General features: G+C 39.6%; 1 protein-coding gene across 1 annotated transcript in view; it reads left to right on the forward strand.

Annotated features, from left to right (window-relative positions):
* Nucleotides 1-16,761, forward strand: part of cachd1 (cache domain containing 1) — a 104,778-nt gene that overhangs the window by 73,992 nt on the left and 14,025 nt on the right. Inside the window, exons 11-25 of the mRNA XM_059340924.1 lie at nt 2,198-2,321; nt 2,414-2,531; nt 4,798-4,966; nt 5,106-5,248; nt 6,063-6,244; nt 6,863-6,973; nt 8,602-8,724; nt 9,916-10,015; nt 10,110-10,226; nt 10,945-11,105; nt 11,392-11,478; nt 12,532-12,648; nt 13,900-14,051; nt 14,820-14,981; nt 16,309-16,386. Of these exons, the coding sequence (XP_059196907.1) occupies nt 2,198-2,321; nt 2,414-2,531; nt 4,798-4,966; nt 5,106-5,248; nt 6,063-6,244; nt 6,863-6,973; nt 8,602-8,724; nt 9,916-10,015; nt 10,110-10,226; nt 10,945-11,105; nt 11,392-11,478; nt 12,532-12,648; nt 13,900-14,051; nt 14,820-14,981; nt 16,309-16,386 (1,944 nt within the window). The remainder of the gene's footprint in view (nt 1-2,197; nt 2,322-2,413; nt 2,532-4,797; nt 4,967-5,105; nt 5,249-6,062; nt 6,245-6,862; nt 6,974-8,601; nt 8,725-9,915; nt 10,016-10,109; nt 10,227-10,944; nt 11,106-11,391; nt 11,479-12,531; nt 12,649-13,899; nt 14,052-14,819; nt 14,982-16,308; nt 16,387-16,761) is intronic.

Here is a 16,761-nt window from a genome sequence, read left to right on the forward strand (position 1 = left end):
CCTGATGCTGTGCTCTTTCTCAGTGGAATTAAGGATTTTGGAAAGAGAGCAGCATGAAAATTAGTAGCGTCCACTTTGGTTATGTTCCGGCATTGTGCCATCAACAGCTTTTAGATGATTATATTCAACTATTGTTTACAAATGGCTTTAAACTCATCCATATAAACAACTTGAACAGCACTCAGTGAGAGCAGACCTCTAAGGACAAAGGTGCATTCACATGCTCCTTGGATTGTCCTTGAGTTTTAAAGTCACTCCAGCTTCAGTGTGTTTATGAGCTTTAGAGCCTTTAACAACCTACAAACAAGATGTGTTGTTTTTATTTGAAAAATAGGAAATATGATCTGGAACTAATTGTCAGACTATTCCAACACAGCATGAATGCAACACAAACGCCCTATCTTGCAAACGTTAATATGAAACAATTAAAAATAATTCAGCCTATTATTCGGATCCAGTCGAATATTTAATGGCCCATGCTACACTCTTCCACCAAGTTTCATGAAAATCGAGCGAGTAGTTTTTTCATTATCCTGTTAAGAAACAGAAAACACAAAAACCGAACTAGAAACTAAACTTCCTTAGAAATTACTGTCGAAATGTAGCCAGGCTAACGCCAGACTAATCACAAATGAGATTAGTCTGGAAACCAGCCATTAATTTCTCCGTAGAGGAGGTGTGGTTTACGATCCTCCAGAGCCGTTTATTGGGTGCTACAAATGTCTATCAAAAGCGTCTGTAGGTAGCTCTTAGCTAGTCGTATCAGTTATACCAGATGACGTAGTAGAGCGACAGAAATTGATGACTAGCCAGACTAGCCCATCTTTACTTTGAGACTAAAATGTTAATTTCTGCTTCTGCACCGTTTTTCTGCAGCATGTTCTGACTCTGGCTGCTCTGTAGTTTCAGCTCACAGTCTACCGGCAGTGTTGGTGTGTGTGTGTGTCTGTGAGAGAGTGTTGCTTGCTGCTTTGCTTCTCCAGTTCTCGCTTTCTGCAAGATTATTTATTTTTACGCCTTATTCCCCTCATGCCATTCAGCCACACACATCCACTGATTTTATGGGCAATAGACAAGCTGCTGCGGGTCTCTCGGCGGCTCCGCTGTCCCCCGGCTCGTAGCGAGATCACCGGCGTTACAGCAGCGAGCGGTAGCGGGGCTAGTTGGTAGGTTAGGCTTTTGTCAAATCCTGTTGGAAGCAAGGCTAAAACATCCTTTTTCGTGGTGACACAGGAGTGTAAAGCCAAAAGTTGTTCTTCTTTTAAAATAAACTTTGGCTCTAAACTATCTAAAACACTGTCTACAGCTAGATCCAAAGAGAGTTTCGCGTCTGCTGCAGCCATGTTGGATCTGTAGGAAAACTACAAAACTACAAGCTTCCATCTGTCGAGTAGTACGCGTCATCCTCTTGCCGCCCCTCCCCGTTCTCTGATTGGATCCCTAAAACAGGGCTAAGAAACGGCCGTGGTTGCCAGACCCTTTCGCAGTTCGAAATGAAATCGAGCGCGCAAGGCAGTATGGGTATACCCAGGCTAGTAGAAATATAGAAATGACATGAGTAGTGCAATATGACTTTCCCTTGTCTGAACAGTGACCATACAGTAGCAGTTTCCTGCTGGTATGTAATGGTCGTTCTGGGGAGGCAGTAGCTCTGTCCTTTGGGGACTTGGCTCATGAACCACAGGGTCGCCAGTTCAAGTCCTCATCTGGACCAAGTACAGAGTGTGGACTGTTGGCTGGAGAGGTGCCTGTTCTCTTCCAGGGCACACAGCAGTTACATGACATACTTTAACCCATTGAGGCCTAAAACGCCTGTAAAACCTCTGGGCGATTTTAAAATAAGCCCCTAAAACCTGAAGTTTTTCTGGAAATTCAACAGAAGTGTCAACATTTCTACTAAATAATAGATTTTTCAGTCTCTGTAGCAGATAGAAATGAAATTCAAAAAGTATTTGAGAGCTTATACAAATACTACAAAACGACGTATCCACTTTCCAGGCTTCAATGGGTTAATGTGTTTGTGTGTATTTCGGTCTGCATGTGTAAAAATAAAAAGAGAATTCCCCTCAGGGATCAAGAACTTATGTCTTACATGTAGATCCAGTTTTTCTTAAATGCTCTGCGGTTGTTGTTTTAGTTTTAATTTATACAAACACTTATTAATGATTTTTTTCCAACTTGTTGTCTGATTCTCCAGGTTACACCCTGATGCATCCGTCACTGACACGGCCCTACCTGATGACCGAGCCTCCCCTTCACACTGACATCATCCACTACGAGAACATCCCAGGATTCCCTGTTGTCCGGCAGAACATCCTCAGGTAGGAGAGGATGTGAAACATGACAATAAATTACAAGAATTCCTCCACCAATTGATATGCACATAGCATAATTTATGTGTATTTTTTTGCAGCCTTCCTCTGGGCAGTCAGGTCATATCTGTCCCAGTCAACTCCTCTCTGTCCTGGCACACCAACCGACTCCGGGACAACAGCAAAGATGCATACAACGTCAGCTACGCCTGGAAACTGGTAGGAGTCCATTTATAGCGGTTTTCGACCCGGGGGGGGGGGGGTTTAGAGCCAGAGCTGTGTAATGACAATGGCAGACTACCTGTCTCTACAACACATGTGTGCTGCTCATCTTGATCACTCTGAAAGCTGAATACATTATTAACACTGATACAGGCTAGCGTTGGCCCGCTAGCCCATATCAATTACATTGCAGATAAACAAATCAAATAAATCAATGATACACGTTTTAGTTGGTCTCTCTCAACTGCACTGAGTTGGTCTTTGTCTTGCTAGCCCGCTAACCCCAGCACACTATCGATTGCCGGCTAACATTAGCATGCTAACGCTAGCCCGTATCAATCACATTGTAGTTAAAGAAATCAGATAAATGAATGATACATGTTTTAGTTGGTCTCTTTCAATGGTACCGAGTTGGTCAGATAGCCCCGGCTCCAGCCCCTGATGTAGCAGTTCGCGGTTCAAGACCAGCAAAGAGTTGGTGCTGCTGTGGAACTCGGTTTTCCCAGCCGGGAGCCGGCTCTTTGGCCGTGGAAAACCAAAGAACCGTTAGCAATTGGGCACTGGCAGGACACCGGCCAGGATCTGCCTCCGGTGGAAAAACCCTACAAAGAAAACACAAGGGTACAAAGAAGTGTTTAACTAATGATGAATTATACATTTTTTTCCTAATTTCAATGCCAAGTAAATGTGAGTAAAACAATCATATATTTGAAGCAGAACAAGCACTCAGCACAGACAAATGAGTATCTTTGGCTCTGTGCCAGTGAGCCATTGTCATGGTGGGACAATCTCATATACTTTCTCTGTATCTCTTCCATCTCTGTCCATAGCTCTTTATCATTACAGTCCCACTGTCTAAAAGCAGTACAGAGATTTATGCTCCCAGCCTTCATGTCTCCACCAAACCTCCGCCACCTTAAATTAGTCGGTGCAATAAAAACCAAGTGCTCCCACACCCCGAAACTGTCTGTCCTTCGAATCTGCTTTTCCTCTCCGGCCCAGAGGTGTCATGTTTTAGGAACAAATGGCAACAGAACAGTAATAACATCACGCCATATTGAGTCTTTTTTGCTTTCTGACATTTAGATTTTTGGCAGGAGCAGAAATATCACACTCGATTTAAGCTTTTCACTTTTTTACTCTTTAAAAGCTTTTGACATTTTGTTGTTTTTTTTGTTGTTTTTTTTGCACACAGGCGCAAGAGTTCAAACACGTCACCTTTTGTGAGTTTGGCAGCTGTCTCTGTATTTTAAAATTAACTTTCCAGAGCCAGAAAATTGGTCAATTGGGCCAGAAAGAAAATTTGAGAAGAGTCTGTTTCCCATGCCTTTGTCTTTTTGTAGGACAAATAATTTCTAGGGGAATCCTTTATGAGTATATCATGTTCTTGTTTTTGTGACCAGAATTTATCTAAATATGTAGCTTATTAATAGGCAGCTATGGTAATATTTTCACACTTCCTCTTGAGGTATCAGAAGCTGCTTCTAAAACTGTTTGTTTGACATTTTGCATTATTTAATATCAAAGTGTCAGATTTTGGGACCAGGCTATCCCTGCGGAGTTCATTTAGAATCAGTGGGGTGAAAACAGAAGTTTAGCTGGACACATTTATCTTCTCTGGAAAAATGCTTGCGGCCCATGAAATAATGGCTGTGAAGTTTGACTGTAAACTCTGAAAAATAGAGCAGATAGGGAGTGTGTGTGTAATGTCACAGTGTCCCTGGTTTATAGTCTGTACAAGTATAATGGAGGTGACATGCACTGGAAATCAACACACAGTATTTTATTCATAAAATCACACTTAAAGGACAGTTTTTGTAGATGCCAAAATAAGTTGATCTCAACATTAAGGTATAACATCATATACCTCCATATGAGCTATGTGTTATGAGATTGTTCTCACGCTCAAATATGCCTCATAAGTTGTTGCAGCAATCTTTGTGATGATACACAGATTTGTTGCTAAATTTGACCAATTTTACCACGATTAACATCTTCATACATGAATAAAATTGGCCTCATTGAATCCACAAGAGTCTAAGCCTTCTAGTCATACTCAATTTATGCAATTCAAAGAGTGTTTAGGGACCCCAGTATGCAGAAATATTCAAATACAATAGGCGTATGAGGAAAAACTGCAATGATTTTGCCTCAGACTTTATTGGAATATGATAAAACGGGTATGTCTCGTCCATATAAACTGTTTTTGTTCGGATATCTTGAGGTGAGCCTTCATCCTCCACTCTTGTCTTTTATCATCTAGGTTCAGGACACGTCTTTTATCCTGTGCATCGTGTACGTGCAGCCAGAGATCCCGGTGAAGCATCTAAAGAACCTGAACACAGCTCCCAGCTCCAAGCTACTGTACCACCGGTTAGATCTGCTGGGTCAGCCCAGCTCCTGCCTGCACTTCAAACAACTTGCCACAGTTGGTGAGAAAACAGCACTGAACTAATATATAACTATAAATAAATGACTGAATGAATGAGTCAAAAAATACTTTTTATGCACTGTCAGCTCTAAAACATTGATTATTATCTCTGAATGTCCCTTTTTCTGTCTCCTCCCCAGAATCCCCTACAGTGATGTTGGCAGCTGGTAGTTTCTCCTCTCCCTACGAGCACCTCAGTCAGCCAGAAACAAAGCGCATGGTGGAGCACTACACCGCCTACCTGAGTGATAACACCAGGCTCATCGCCAACCCAGGCCTCAAGGTAAACAAGCATGGGAGCACAGATGATCAGCCTGTGGGCGCACACAGGGTTAATGTTGTTTACCTGACAAGCACACGGCACATGTCCAACCCTGTGGTCTCGGTACAGGCATGTGCACACACATTCATATTCTTCAGTAAGTATGTACAAACACACTATTAATGAGTCCAAAGATAGTAAGTTCATTTAAAATGCAACTTTCCTACAATATCTGGCTGCTTACGACTAAAATTCACACATTTTAAATGAAGCTCTGCATCTTTAAGAAGGGGGACAAACCCCCACGTGGTTTTGGCAGCCTGTGTGCATTCCTGTCCTGGGGGGAGCAGGGGGTTAGAGTTTGAACTCTAAGCCCCAGTCCCAGCTCTGATTCCCAGGCTAGTCTTAAAGGCCCCCTCTGGTGACCTCATCACCCCTTTCAAAGTTAGAAGCCTCTCTTAAAAATGGTACTGGGATGTGATTTTTCAGGGTGTTTTTTGGGGCTTTAGGGCTAATCGAGTCCCATTTATTCCTAAATGCTGCTCTTCTGAGCCTTGCAATTTGGAATTTGTCAATCACTTTTTTCCAAAAGAATATTTATCACTATTTTACTGCAATAAAGTAGAATAATTTCAAGCATTAGTTGTATTTGAATTGGCAGGAGTCACTTTCCATTTCGTTTGTGGGTAGACAGGAAGCAAACTTGCCAAACATTCAGGCCACCTTTTACTTACATTTCTTCTCCTTCCCCAACTTTTCTCTCCACTCATTTCACTCTCACTGTCCCTCTTCTCTCTCTGTCTCCCTTCATCCTGTCACCCTGTCCCCTCTGCAGTCCTCTGTCAGGAACGAGGTTATGGCGACCAGTCACGTCACGGATGAGTGGATGACACTAATGGAAATGAGTAGCCTCAACTGCTACATTGTGCGCCGTTACATAGCAACGCCCAGTGGGGTGCTCCGGATTTACCCTGGATCACTGATGGACAAAGCCTTCGACCCGACCCGAAGACAATGGTGGGGCTGTGTGTGTGTGTGTGTGTGTGGTGTGTGTGTGTGTGTGGTGTGAGTGGTGTGTGTGGTGTGTGTGGACTTTCGGGACTTGGTGCTGGGTAGGTAGGAGATAAAAGGAATGAGTGTGTGTGCAAACTGCCAGCACATGTTTGTGCTTAAAATAATCACCATCCATTACTGAGTTGAATTAAGTAAAAAATGTCCTTGAGTTGACAAATATACATGTTTTTCCTTGGTGCTTACTCTAAGTTAAAACATTACACACAGTGTTTTTATGGAAATGTTTTTTATTTTTTCAATTTTTTTTTATTTTTCAGCATCATTTTCAAAGATAACAAAACATGGTATTGCCATGTTTAATTTCCATACAAAGAAAAATAAGTAAAAATAAAATAAGGCAAAAACAATAATTATAATAATATCAAAAATATTTTAAAACGTACTAATAATAATAATAATAGTAATAATAATAATGATAATAATAATGTTTTGAAGAAGTTTTTAGTCATGTTATAATAGTCTTGAAAGTTTTGTTTAGTGATAATTACCAACATGTAGTGTGCAGTATGGTCCTGGTCAAATTCCCGAAATAACCCTCTGCCTGTGTAATGTGTTGTGTAGGTACCAGCATGCTGTGGCTAACCCCGGTCTCATCACCTTCACGGGACCGTACCTGGATGTGGGCGGGGCGGGCTACGTCGTCACTATCAGCCACACCATCCATGCCTCCAGGTAAGACACATGACCACAGTAAACCCCTTTGCCATCTTATTGTTAACTGCATCAATCAAGTCCTGGAAAATCAAGTCCTAAAAAGTCAAGTACTATTAAAAACTGTCTTTTAATAAAAGCACTCATCCAAAATGAGACTATTTAACTTTTAGAGAAGTAATAACATAAGTCTTCTGCCACTGACTTACTCGGTTTGGTATGACCAGTAGTTTAAGTTGGCGATTGTTTGCTAATGTGAGCAAACTTTGGTTAGAATTGCTGCGTAACATTACATAACTGCGTCAGTTCACTGACTTTATGGCTCTTCTCTGTTTGTATTGTTGCTGCACATTGTTTAAGCAAGTCACATATTGACATTTCAGTGGTTTTATCACAAAAGTAAACAGCATCAGGGAAAAAAAGAACCTCAGGAAAGGAAGAAACTATTTATCTTCCATGTTCCTCTACTTGAGTTTATACTCATTGTTTGGCTGTCTGGTCAGAAATTGTACTTTTTTTGGTTCACTCTTTACACTGCTTTCAGTGTGTGTGACTGTACACTACCTGCTCAACAACATACAGCAGGCAGACAAAGTGAGCAACGAACTGGTGAACATAATGCAGTATTTCATTGCTAATGAACCAAATATTTTCCTCAGGAGTTGGTAGAGATACATTTGAGGGAATATAATATATCCCTCACGTTTATCTCGTCATATTATGACTTGCATTGCAACAAGTTTCTTTCACAAGAGGTGATAAAAGTTCTACCTCTTCACCCAAAAGTCAGTTTTTGCAGGTTTGAGTATTTCATAATTGACAATTTTGTGTGCATTTTTACACCTTGGTAATAAAAGATATTACACATTGTCATATTTACTGTTGTTGTCAAGACGTCGTTGTGAGCTGTTAGTCCCTCAGCCTGGAAGTAATTTCAGCGAAGCCCTACGGTCTCTGAAGACAGGAGATCATTTAAAAAGACAAAAGGGAACAGAATATCTCTTAACGTCTGGCTTTAGTCACAGTTGTGTTCAAGTATCTACTCTTCCAAGGTGCCCATGAGCCATTGTATTCCCGCCATCTTATTGAGCTTTGGTTTAAAGAAGTGTAGAGTATTACCTTGCAATTTTTTATAGAAGTTGTAGCAGAATGTTTCGGAAACATCCTCTTTGAAATGAAGCCTGCAACTGCGGCTGAGATTGAAGTGTTTATGTTTACAGTTCTGTCATCTTAAAATGCAACTTAGCACCACAATACCACTTACAGCAGCACAATAGGAACTGTTTACCATGGTCCATTCAAACCTACACATAAAAATTCAGTATCGGTGTGTGTGATAAGTCAGGATTAGTATGTTGTTGACTGGCTCAGTGAGCATAACATCACACAGTCCTGCAGTAAACACAGATTTAAAGAGAGGGCGGTGTGTGATGTGTTTTGTGTTCATGTTTAATGGGGCTTTTTTGGCTGGTGTGGGTAAACATTTATGTTATCGTAAAAGTCTGCAGAGTAACTGACAATTACTTCTGTCAGCGTGCAGCTTCACACACAATCACAGGAAATCATCAAGTTTTTTCCCCCATTTTTTGAATAGATTTTTGCTTTTCTGTCTGTTCTTATTCTCACTCCATGCTCTCCTCTCTCTTCAGCTCCCAGATGGCCCCTGGTTATGCAGTTGCAGTGATGGGTATAGACTTCACTCTACGCTACTTCTATAAGGTCCTTCTGGACCTGCTGCCGATCTGCAACCAGGACAAAGGCAACAAGATCAGGTAAGAAATGGATGGATGGTTGACTTGTCTATTTGTTTTTTTTATCTTGTGTTCTTCTCACTTTTTTAATGCAGGTCATCCTTTTTTCTTTCTTCTTTTGCCATTTGCCCTGATTTTATGCAAAGGTTGGCTAAACATCAGTTTGATTAAGCAAGAATTCAATTTGCAGAGAGGTGGAGAAGAAGAAAAAAGAAAGGGAGGGAAGGAAGGAGATAAGCTGATTATGATGGCATTCCTGCTGGAGATGTGGCATTGCTGCTGTTTCAGTCTTACATACTTTCTCCAGCTTTTATGTCTCCCTTTTTGTTTTGTTTTCTCTTCATCCTTTTTCCTCCACCCCCTCCTTACCCCTTCCCCTGTCTTTCTCCCTTTTCTCCCTGTCTCTCCACTCCCTTCATGCTCACTCTGTTGGTGTTCAGGGGCCATATAAAACAGGATTAGCTCAAAAAGGGGTGTGGGGCAGAGAAGAGCAGTATTTGGCAGAATTTTTAAAGAATGGAGGGGAGTGGAATGGAATAGAGCAGTATTTTGCAGGTTGGAGTCAGGCTTGGCAATATATCGGTATAAAAAATATATCTGTGTATTTTTAAATGTGATATGGAATTAGACTATAGCACATATATCGATAGAGTAAAAAAAAAATTCTTACTTTATATATAAATGCTGCCCTTACCAGGGTTTGTCATATTTAGTTCTTTTTTAATGTTCATTATTCTTTTCTCATATAAATATATTAATTTCAGAAAAAGATTGGCCTATTTAATTTCATAGGCTATTTTTATTTAAGATATTTTTTAATGTAAATGTGCACTTTATGGAGCTTCAATTAAAAAAAATATAGGTATTCTTGTTTTCATGCAATATTTATGTTCACTTAAACGGTTTCAATAAAACTACTTGTGACATGTCATATTTGGCTTGCACTTTGACTGAACATTTGATCTCACTTTGCGATAACATATCGGGATATATATTGTTTATCGATATTCAGCCTAAATATATCGGGATATGATTTTTGGTCCATATCGCCCAGCCCTAGGTTGGAATTGAAATAAGCATCTAAAAGTAAGTTAAATCTTCTTAAAAGAGTACTGTAGTATGGCTAATATATTTTTACACTTCTTTAATTATTTTGACCACCTCTCTGTCACTGTCTGCAGTCATTTATCTCTGTGTGTGTGTGCACTGCAGGTGCTTCATAATGGAGGACAGAGGGTACCTGGTCGCTCACCCAACTCTCATTGACCCCAAAGGTCATGCCCCTGCAGAGCAACAGCACATCACACACAAGGTAAAGAACCAGGAACTTATACTGTACAGATGTTGATATTTCATGTTCAATTTTCTTTAATTTATTATTTTGTAATCCCCCTTTGTTATGGCAGGAGCCACTGGTGGCTAACGACATCCTGAACCATCCCAACTTTGTCAAGAAAAACCTGTGCAACAGCTTCAGTGATCGTACCGTTCAGCGCTTCTACAAGTTCAACACCAGCATAATGGTGAGTTAGGAAAAACACTGTGACCTGGATGCATGGATGAATGATGGTTGAACTCAGGAGCAGACAGACAAACGCACACTTCAAGGCCTTGCGACCAAGTGTGTGAATATGTGATAGTGTAATACTGCCACCTTGTGGGGATCCATGGTGTTGCAACCTTGAATTTATCCCATTCAAGCTGCAGTGTTTTTGTGTAGTTAGTCTACCCTCCAGTCCAGACTTTGAAGAGGCTTTTAAAGTTTAGGACTTGATTCAGTTATAAAGAGACCTAAAATGTTTCTTTTAAGCGTTTTTATGCACCACATATCTGGAACAAACTCCCAGAAAACTGCAGATCTGCTGCAACTCAACTCTTTTAAATCAAGACTAAAGACCTTTCTGTTTGCCACTGCCTTGACTGCAATGTAACTTTTACTCCTTTGATATTTGATTTTTTTTTTTTAAATGTATTTGCTCGCTTTCAATTTCAACATTTTTATATTTGAATGTACTTTTCCTAAATGTTTTATCTGCTTGCTTTTATATTTGAATATAATTTTATATATGTCTCTTTTAAACACTTTTAATGTTAAGTGTAAAGCACTCTGAATTGCCCTGTTGTTGAAAGGTGCTATACAAATAAACCTGCCTTGCCTAGCCCTTTATTTTGTTGCTTTTGTCAAGTTCTTCTAATACAAACAAACGAAAATATTCTTGTCTTGTTCTGTTTTCCTCTCAGGGGGATCTAACCAACCTGGTTCATGGTAGCCATTGTTCCAAGTACCGTCTGACTCGAATCCCTGGCACCAACGCCTTCGCTGGTATCGTCAACGAGACGTGTGACTCTCTGGCGTTCTGTGCCTGCAGCACCGTGGACCGGCTCTGTCTCAACTGCCACAGGTCTCACCTTCACCCCGACACACTCAACTGGGGTTAACTCTTTACTGGTCAGGCACTTAGGGGTGTAGTAAAGATCCAGACCTTGTAGTACAATGCTGCAGCAGAGTCATTATATTGTCAATTTTGCTCAAAATCACATCATAATCAAAGAGATGGTTGGCTTATTAAACATTACATAATATGTAATGTTTTATAACATTGTTTTATATGTTAAAAATGTCATTATTGCCCAAACAAACTAAATAAATGGAGTTTTCTCAGACCATGTGACTGTTGTGTTTTTCAGAATGGAGCAGAATGAATGCGAGTGTCCATGTGAGTGCCCCCTGGAGGTCAATGAGTGTACTGGAAACCTCACCAATGCTGAAAACAGGTCAGTGCAACACATGCAAGACATCTACTGCATTGCATTGCATCTATATCCACATATTATGCATTTTAGTTATGTAATAGTTAGAGTAATAGTTACATTTAGTGATATTATATGAGAGGAAAATGTTAAAACAACAACTAATGTATGCAGGTAACTAATAGAGGTGACTGTTAGAGCAGTAAAGTAGCTGGTTGTGTGTTGTGTAGTCTTATCACACACAACTGCTTCAATTAGGGTTTTTTTTTGGAATTGAATGAATGCCTAGAATAAGCATGCTTAAGGCCAGGTTGGATAGCAGAGCATCTTACTTCAGTCATGTCTTACTATAAGTTAGAAGACACATAAATATCTATTGTGTACCTTTTCATGTCTTTACCTAGTATGTCATATCTGTCACATATTAAATAAACAGTTTTTTACTTGCTGTCAGTAGTATTTTGCACTCAATGTTCAGTGTCAGATGAACCTTTCTAAAAAAATCCTTTTACACATTTCCAAGCTTTTATATTCCTGTTATTATCTGTTGAACTGTGAGCATGTAGGTTCTACTGCAAACATTTTATGAGATGTGTAAATGTCTGTGGGTGTTTCATTTCTCTTTGCCTCTCACTGTCTCCCATGTCCTTCCTGTCTCTCACATCTCGCTGTCTATTGTTTTAGCCCTCTCCTTTCATCAACCATCAGCTGCCTTTAGACAGCGCGTCAATGTTTCAAATGCCAATTCCTCCCTTATTTCAGGAAGGCATGCAATTATCATTTTGTCACTGTCAGATTTTTCTGTGTTTTGTGTCAAGCAGCACTGATGTTTGTCCTTTTTAAAGCTGCTTTGCATAAACTGACACGCTGAAGAATTTTAGGGTTTATGCTTTGATTTCTTTGTATGTCAGATTTACTGTACAGAACCTGCTTTCTTTACAAAAGCGTCATCATGCTTCATTCTCGGATTTTGATGGATGTTGTCAGCTGGATGTTTGTATTTTACCAAAAATGTGCACCGTCCTTGCACTTTTCTGGATTTTCACTTTGTGTGTTTTATGTTTGTGTGTTATGCAGGAACCCAAGCTGTGAGGTGCATCAAGAACCCGTCAGTCTGAATGTTATTGATCCCAGTTTGCATGACACCCTGCCCCAGTGTATCAACACCCGCTGTAGCCAAAGATACACCAGCAGGTATACACACTGAACTACACACCTGTACAGTACACATTAACAGCTATCATGAATAGAGTGATACATGTATGACACACTCTTGCAAAGCCAGATACCACCAGACACATACAACAAAGATACAGGACAGCACATGGAGCTACAGGGTGTATTTACCATGACGTTATTTAAGATATATGTTATTGTCACACATCAGCAGCACAGTGCCACCCAGTGGAAACAAATGGGAAGTGTCATTAGTGACTTTTTTAAATTTGCTCAAATCTGATTTTAAAGAAATCACAACCTTCTAAAATCACAGGCTTTTGTTCATATATATTATATTGACAATATACAGCTGAATTCCTGTCAGATTTCGCTAAAATAAACACACCAAAACTCAAACTTTACTGGTTTATTTGAACTATCTCTGTTTACATCCGGCCACATTAGGCCTATATTAAGGCCTTTTGTATTTTTTCTATATTACATATGTCATTCACCACTTATATATTCAAATATATTTATTAATTGATGTTCATACTACTACATGCAACAACCTATTTAACCTATTTAACATGCTAAAATATGTTTTCTCCAATGTGCAATATCTGTAAAATGCAAAGTTCTTTCAGGAAACAAACAAACACAAAAATATATATATTCATAATACATGCCAAATAGCAGAAATATCTGTACGTAATGTATGTAATGTGTATAGAATGTATGTATATATCTTATTTTTTAGATTCTTTATTCAGTTTTCCATGTCTATGTGCCTGTACCTTGAGCTGCTGTGACAACTAAATTTGCCCACCAATAAAGTCATATCTTATCTTATCTAGTTTACTCTCTTTCTCTCTTGAGTAGTCCATTTTCAAGTCCATTATATTTATACAGCCCAAAATCACAAATCACAGATTTGCCTCAAAGGGCTTTACAGATTGTACAGGGTATGACACCTCTGTCCTTAGACCCTCACATCGACCAGGGAAAAACTCCTCAAAAAACCCTTTTAACAGGGAAAAAAGAAGAAGCCACCTCAGGGATCCCCCTCCCAGGATGGACAAATGTGCAAGAGATGTCGTTGAACAGGGCAGAATAGAGTAGATAAAGGTTGAAGGGGGAGAGGGAGGGTGTTAAGAACTTGGGGAATTTATCCTGTTTGTCTCTAAAAGATTATTTACCACTTGGCTCTTCTCTAAAATAAACCTGTTCATGTGTTTGCCCTTCAATAATCTTATTTTTTTCTCTCCTCTCTGTGCCCTGTTTCAGTGACTGTTTTGGTGTGTTGGACTGTGAGTGGTGCATGGTGGACAGCGATGGTAAGACTCACCTCGACAAGCCATACTGTGCCCTGCAGAAGGAATGTTTTGGAGGCATCGTTGGCGCCAAGAGTCCCTATGCTGATGGCCTGGGACTGCTAGGTGAGTGAAATGTTCATATAAATAAAGATTTATAGAGGTGTTCACTCTAAAGGAATAAAAAAAAGTTGTAAGGCTGTGTTAAACATATGAAAACACATATGCAGAACAGCCAATAGGAACGACCTCTCTCTGAAATGATTTGCCAAAGTCTCCCATCACGAAAAGCAGATTATGATGAAAACAGAGATAAAAGGGGGTGCTGGTTTACTGTCAGACCACTTGAATTATAACATGATTTAAGGCTATCATGGATTTTAGTGCAAAGTAGCTGAGTCCTTCAGACTTTTTGCAGAGACTGCAGCCACAGTTGAGAGACATTTGTCCTTAACATAATGTAGTGCACTTGCTCAGCCAGCAGAATAAAGAAACAAACAAGCTGCAACCAAAAGACGACCAAAGTCAAATTATTTCCAGGGTCCTCGCGACAGCAGCTATGTTATTTTGGGTGATCACAGATAACCAATATTTCAGATTGGCTGAAACTTTTCTTTTGGCTGGTTATTTTTCTTCGGTTCTGTTATCTGTTTTTCAAAATGAGAATTGGCCGTCTGTCTGCAGTTGAATATTTTTTCTGTGGCATCTCACACTAATGAGAGAATAGAAGCGGAGCAGAAAATGGCAGCATGAGTGAGAATCCGAGCCAGAGCTGTTTGATTTTGGCTTGTCGTATTTTCACTTCTTCAGCCATCTGAAATCCTTTGTAATTTCTTTAAACAACCTTCTGCCTCTTCTTTCCTCTTCTTCCTTTTTTGTCTCCTTCTCCCGCAGATGAGGAGGTGGCATCTCTGAACATGATCAAGAGCGCCCCTGTGGGTCCAGTCGCCGGGGGCATTATGGGATGCATCATGGTGTTGGTGCTGGCTGTGTATGCATACAGACACCAGATCCACAGGCGGTCGCACCAGCACATGTCACCACTTGCAGCACAGGGTATGACTGATGGATGGATGCATGGATTCTGTCCCACAAATTCATTTTTACAGTTAAAATGCAACCGTATAGTCCAGTGGAAATACAACGGATTTCATTTACATGGGAAAAAGAAATCCACAGCATCATTTTCAAGCTTGAAATGTTTGTTCCCCACACACTGGCATTTCTTTAAATACCAAAGGAGGAAAGAAAGTTTTAAAGCAGCCTGATTAACAGCAGTGTAGCAAGTGCTGCTGGAACTAAACAGCTGACATTAGCATCGTGCAGCAGCTGCTGCAGCATGATTTATGTAATTACTCAAAGTTATTGACAAAAACATCAAACAAGATAACAACCTCATTAAAACTCTTGAGTCCAAGTCACTTTCAGTCTGATAGTTTGGCAAACAGCTTGGGATAGATGGTGGAGAGTGGCTTAGCTATCAAAAGGAACTGGGCAGAGGAATTGGCTCATAAAGTTGCAGCTCTGTGTGTGAATGTGTGCAGGGCATGTTCAGGTACTGCAGCTGTGGGTTGTACCACACACGTGGTCAAAGGCAAGGTTACAAGCTGCAGTGCAGTATGTGAACCGCAGTTTCTTAGAGACTGAACGCTTTTGCACTCACACACAAAAACAAGGCTTCCTTCTGGTAACACTCCCACACAAGATATTCTCCCCATACAGGTATCAACTCCATCTAAAACTAACAGAAGAAAGAAACCCTGTTAGCATGTAATTCCAACCTGTCATACTCCAATATTCCACTTACTGACTACTTCATGTGTTCAGTCTATATCCAATATAACAGCTCTGCCATAAATTCTGGCTTCACAAACATAATAATGTCCAGTTTTATTGACACTGTCAGAGAGGTATTCATTTCACTAAATGTTTATTGTTGAGGTTGTAGTTTGCAGTAGTGTTGAAACAGACTGCTTTATATTGCAAGGTGTTTCTAATATTTTGGCCACTGCATTAACATACATAGGAGGGTCAGAATACCAGAAACATCAATGCAGTGCAATGCACATCTGTATTTATTTTAAAGATTATATACCAGATCTTGTTAGACAGCCTAAAATATTGAAAATATGAATTAAACAAGATGTTTTTTTATATAGCAACAAAATAATTGAAAGTTATTTTTTCGAACACATTTAAAAGGACATTTAAATACAATGAAAATTAAATAAAGGGGCGCCCTCATAGCTCACTTGGTAGAGCCAACACACAACACTTAATAAACATAAAGTAGAACTGTTGCTTTTCTGAGTGTCAGTAACAGTAGCATCAAGTTAATCTGTCTTTTTTTCTTGCTCTCTTCCGCTTTACCTCAATGCCACAGAAATGTCAGTACGAATGTCCAATCTGGACAATGAAAGAGACGAGAGGGATGAAGACAGCCATGAGGATAGAGGAATCAGTAAGTATTGTTCGATATCCCGTGAGCAAAAAGGGATTAGGGATTGGAATTGTCGATCGATGATAATAATAATATATATAATAATAAATTATTTTTAATATTTTATTTAATTATTATTATAATAATAAATATAATATAATAATAATAATGGTTGTTAACAATTTGGTCGATCACGTGGAATTTTCAATCGATCTGTGTATTTTTTAATTTTGATTTTAATTTTATCTATGACTGCGTATCAATACTCACTGAACTGAAACACGTCCGAGCGTTCAGTTCTGCATTAATAAGCCAATGAGCTAAGAATTAAGTTGGATAAAGTTACAGTTTGCAAACTGAAAGTTGCATTAACAATTAATAAACGCAAATATATAG

Source organism: Centropristis striata, chromosome 9, assembly GCF_030273125.1.
Source record: "Centropristis striata isolate RG_2023a ecotype Rhode Island chromosome 9, C.striata_1.0, whole genome shotgun sequence".
NCBI lineage: Eukaryota > Metazoa > Chordata > Actinopteri > Perciformes > Serranidae > Centropristis > Centropristis striata.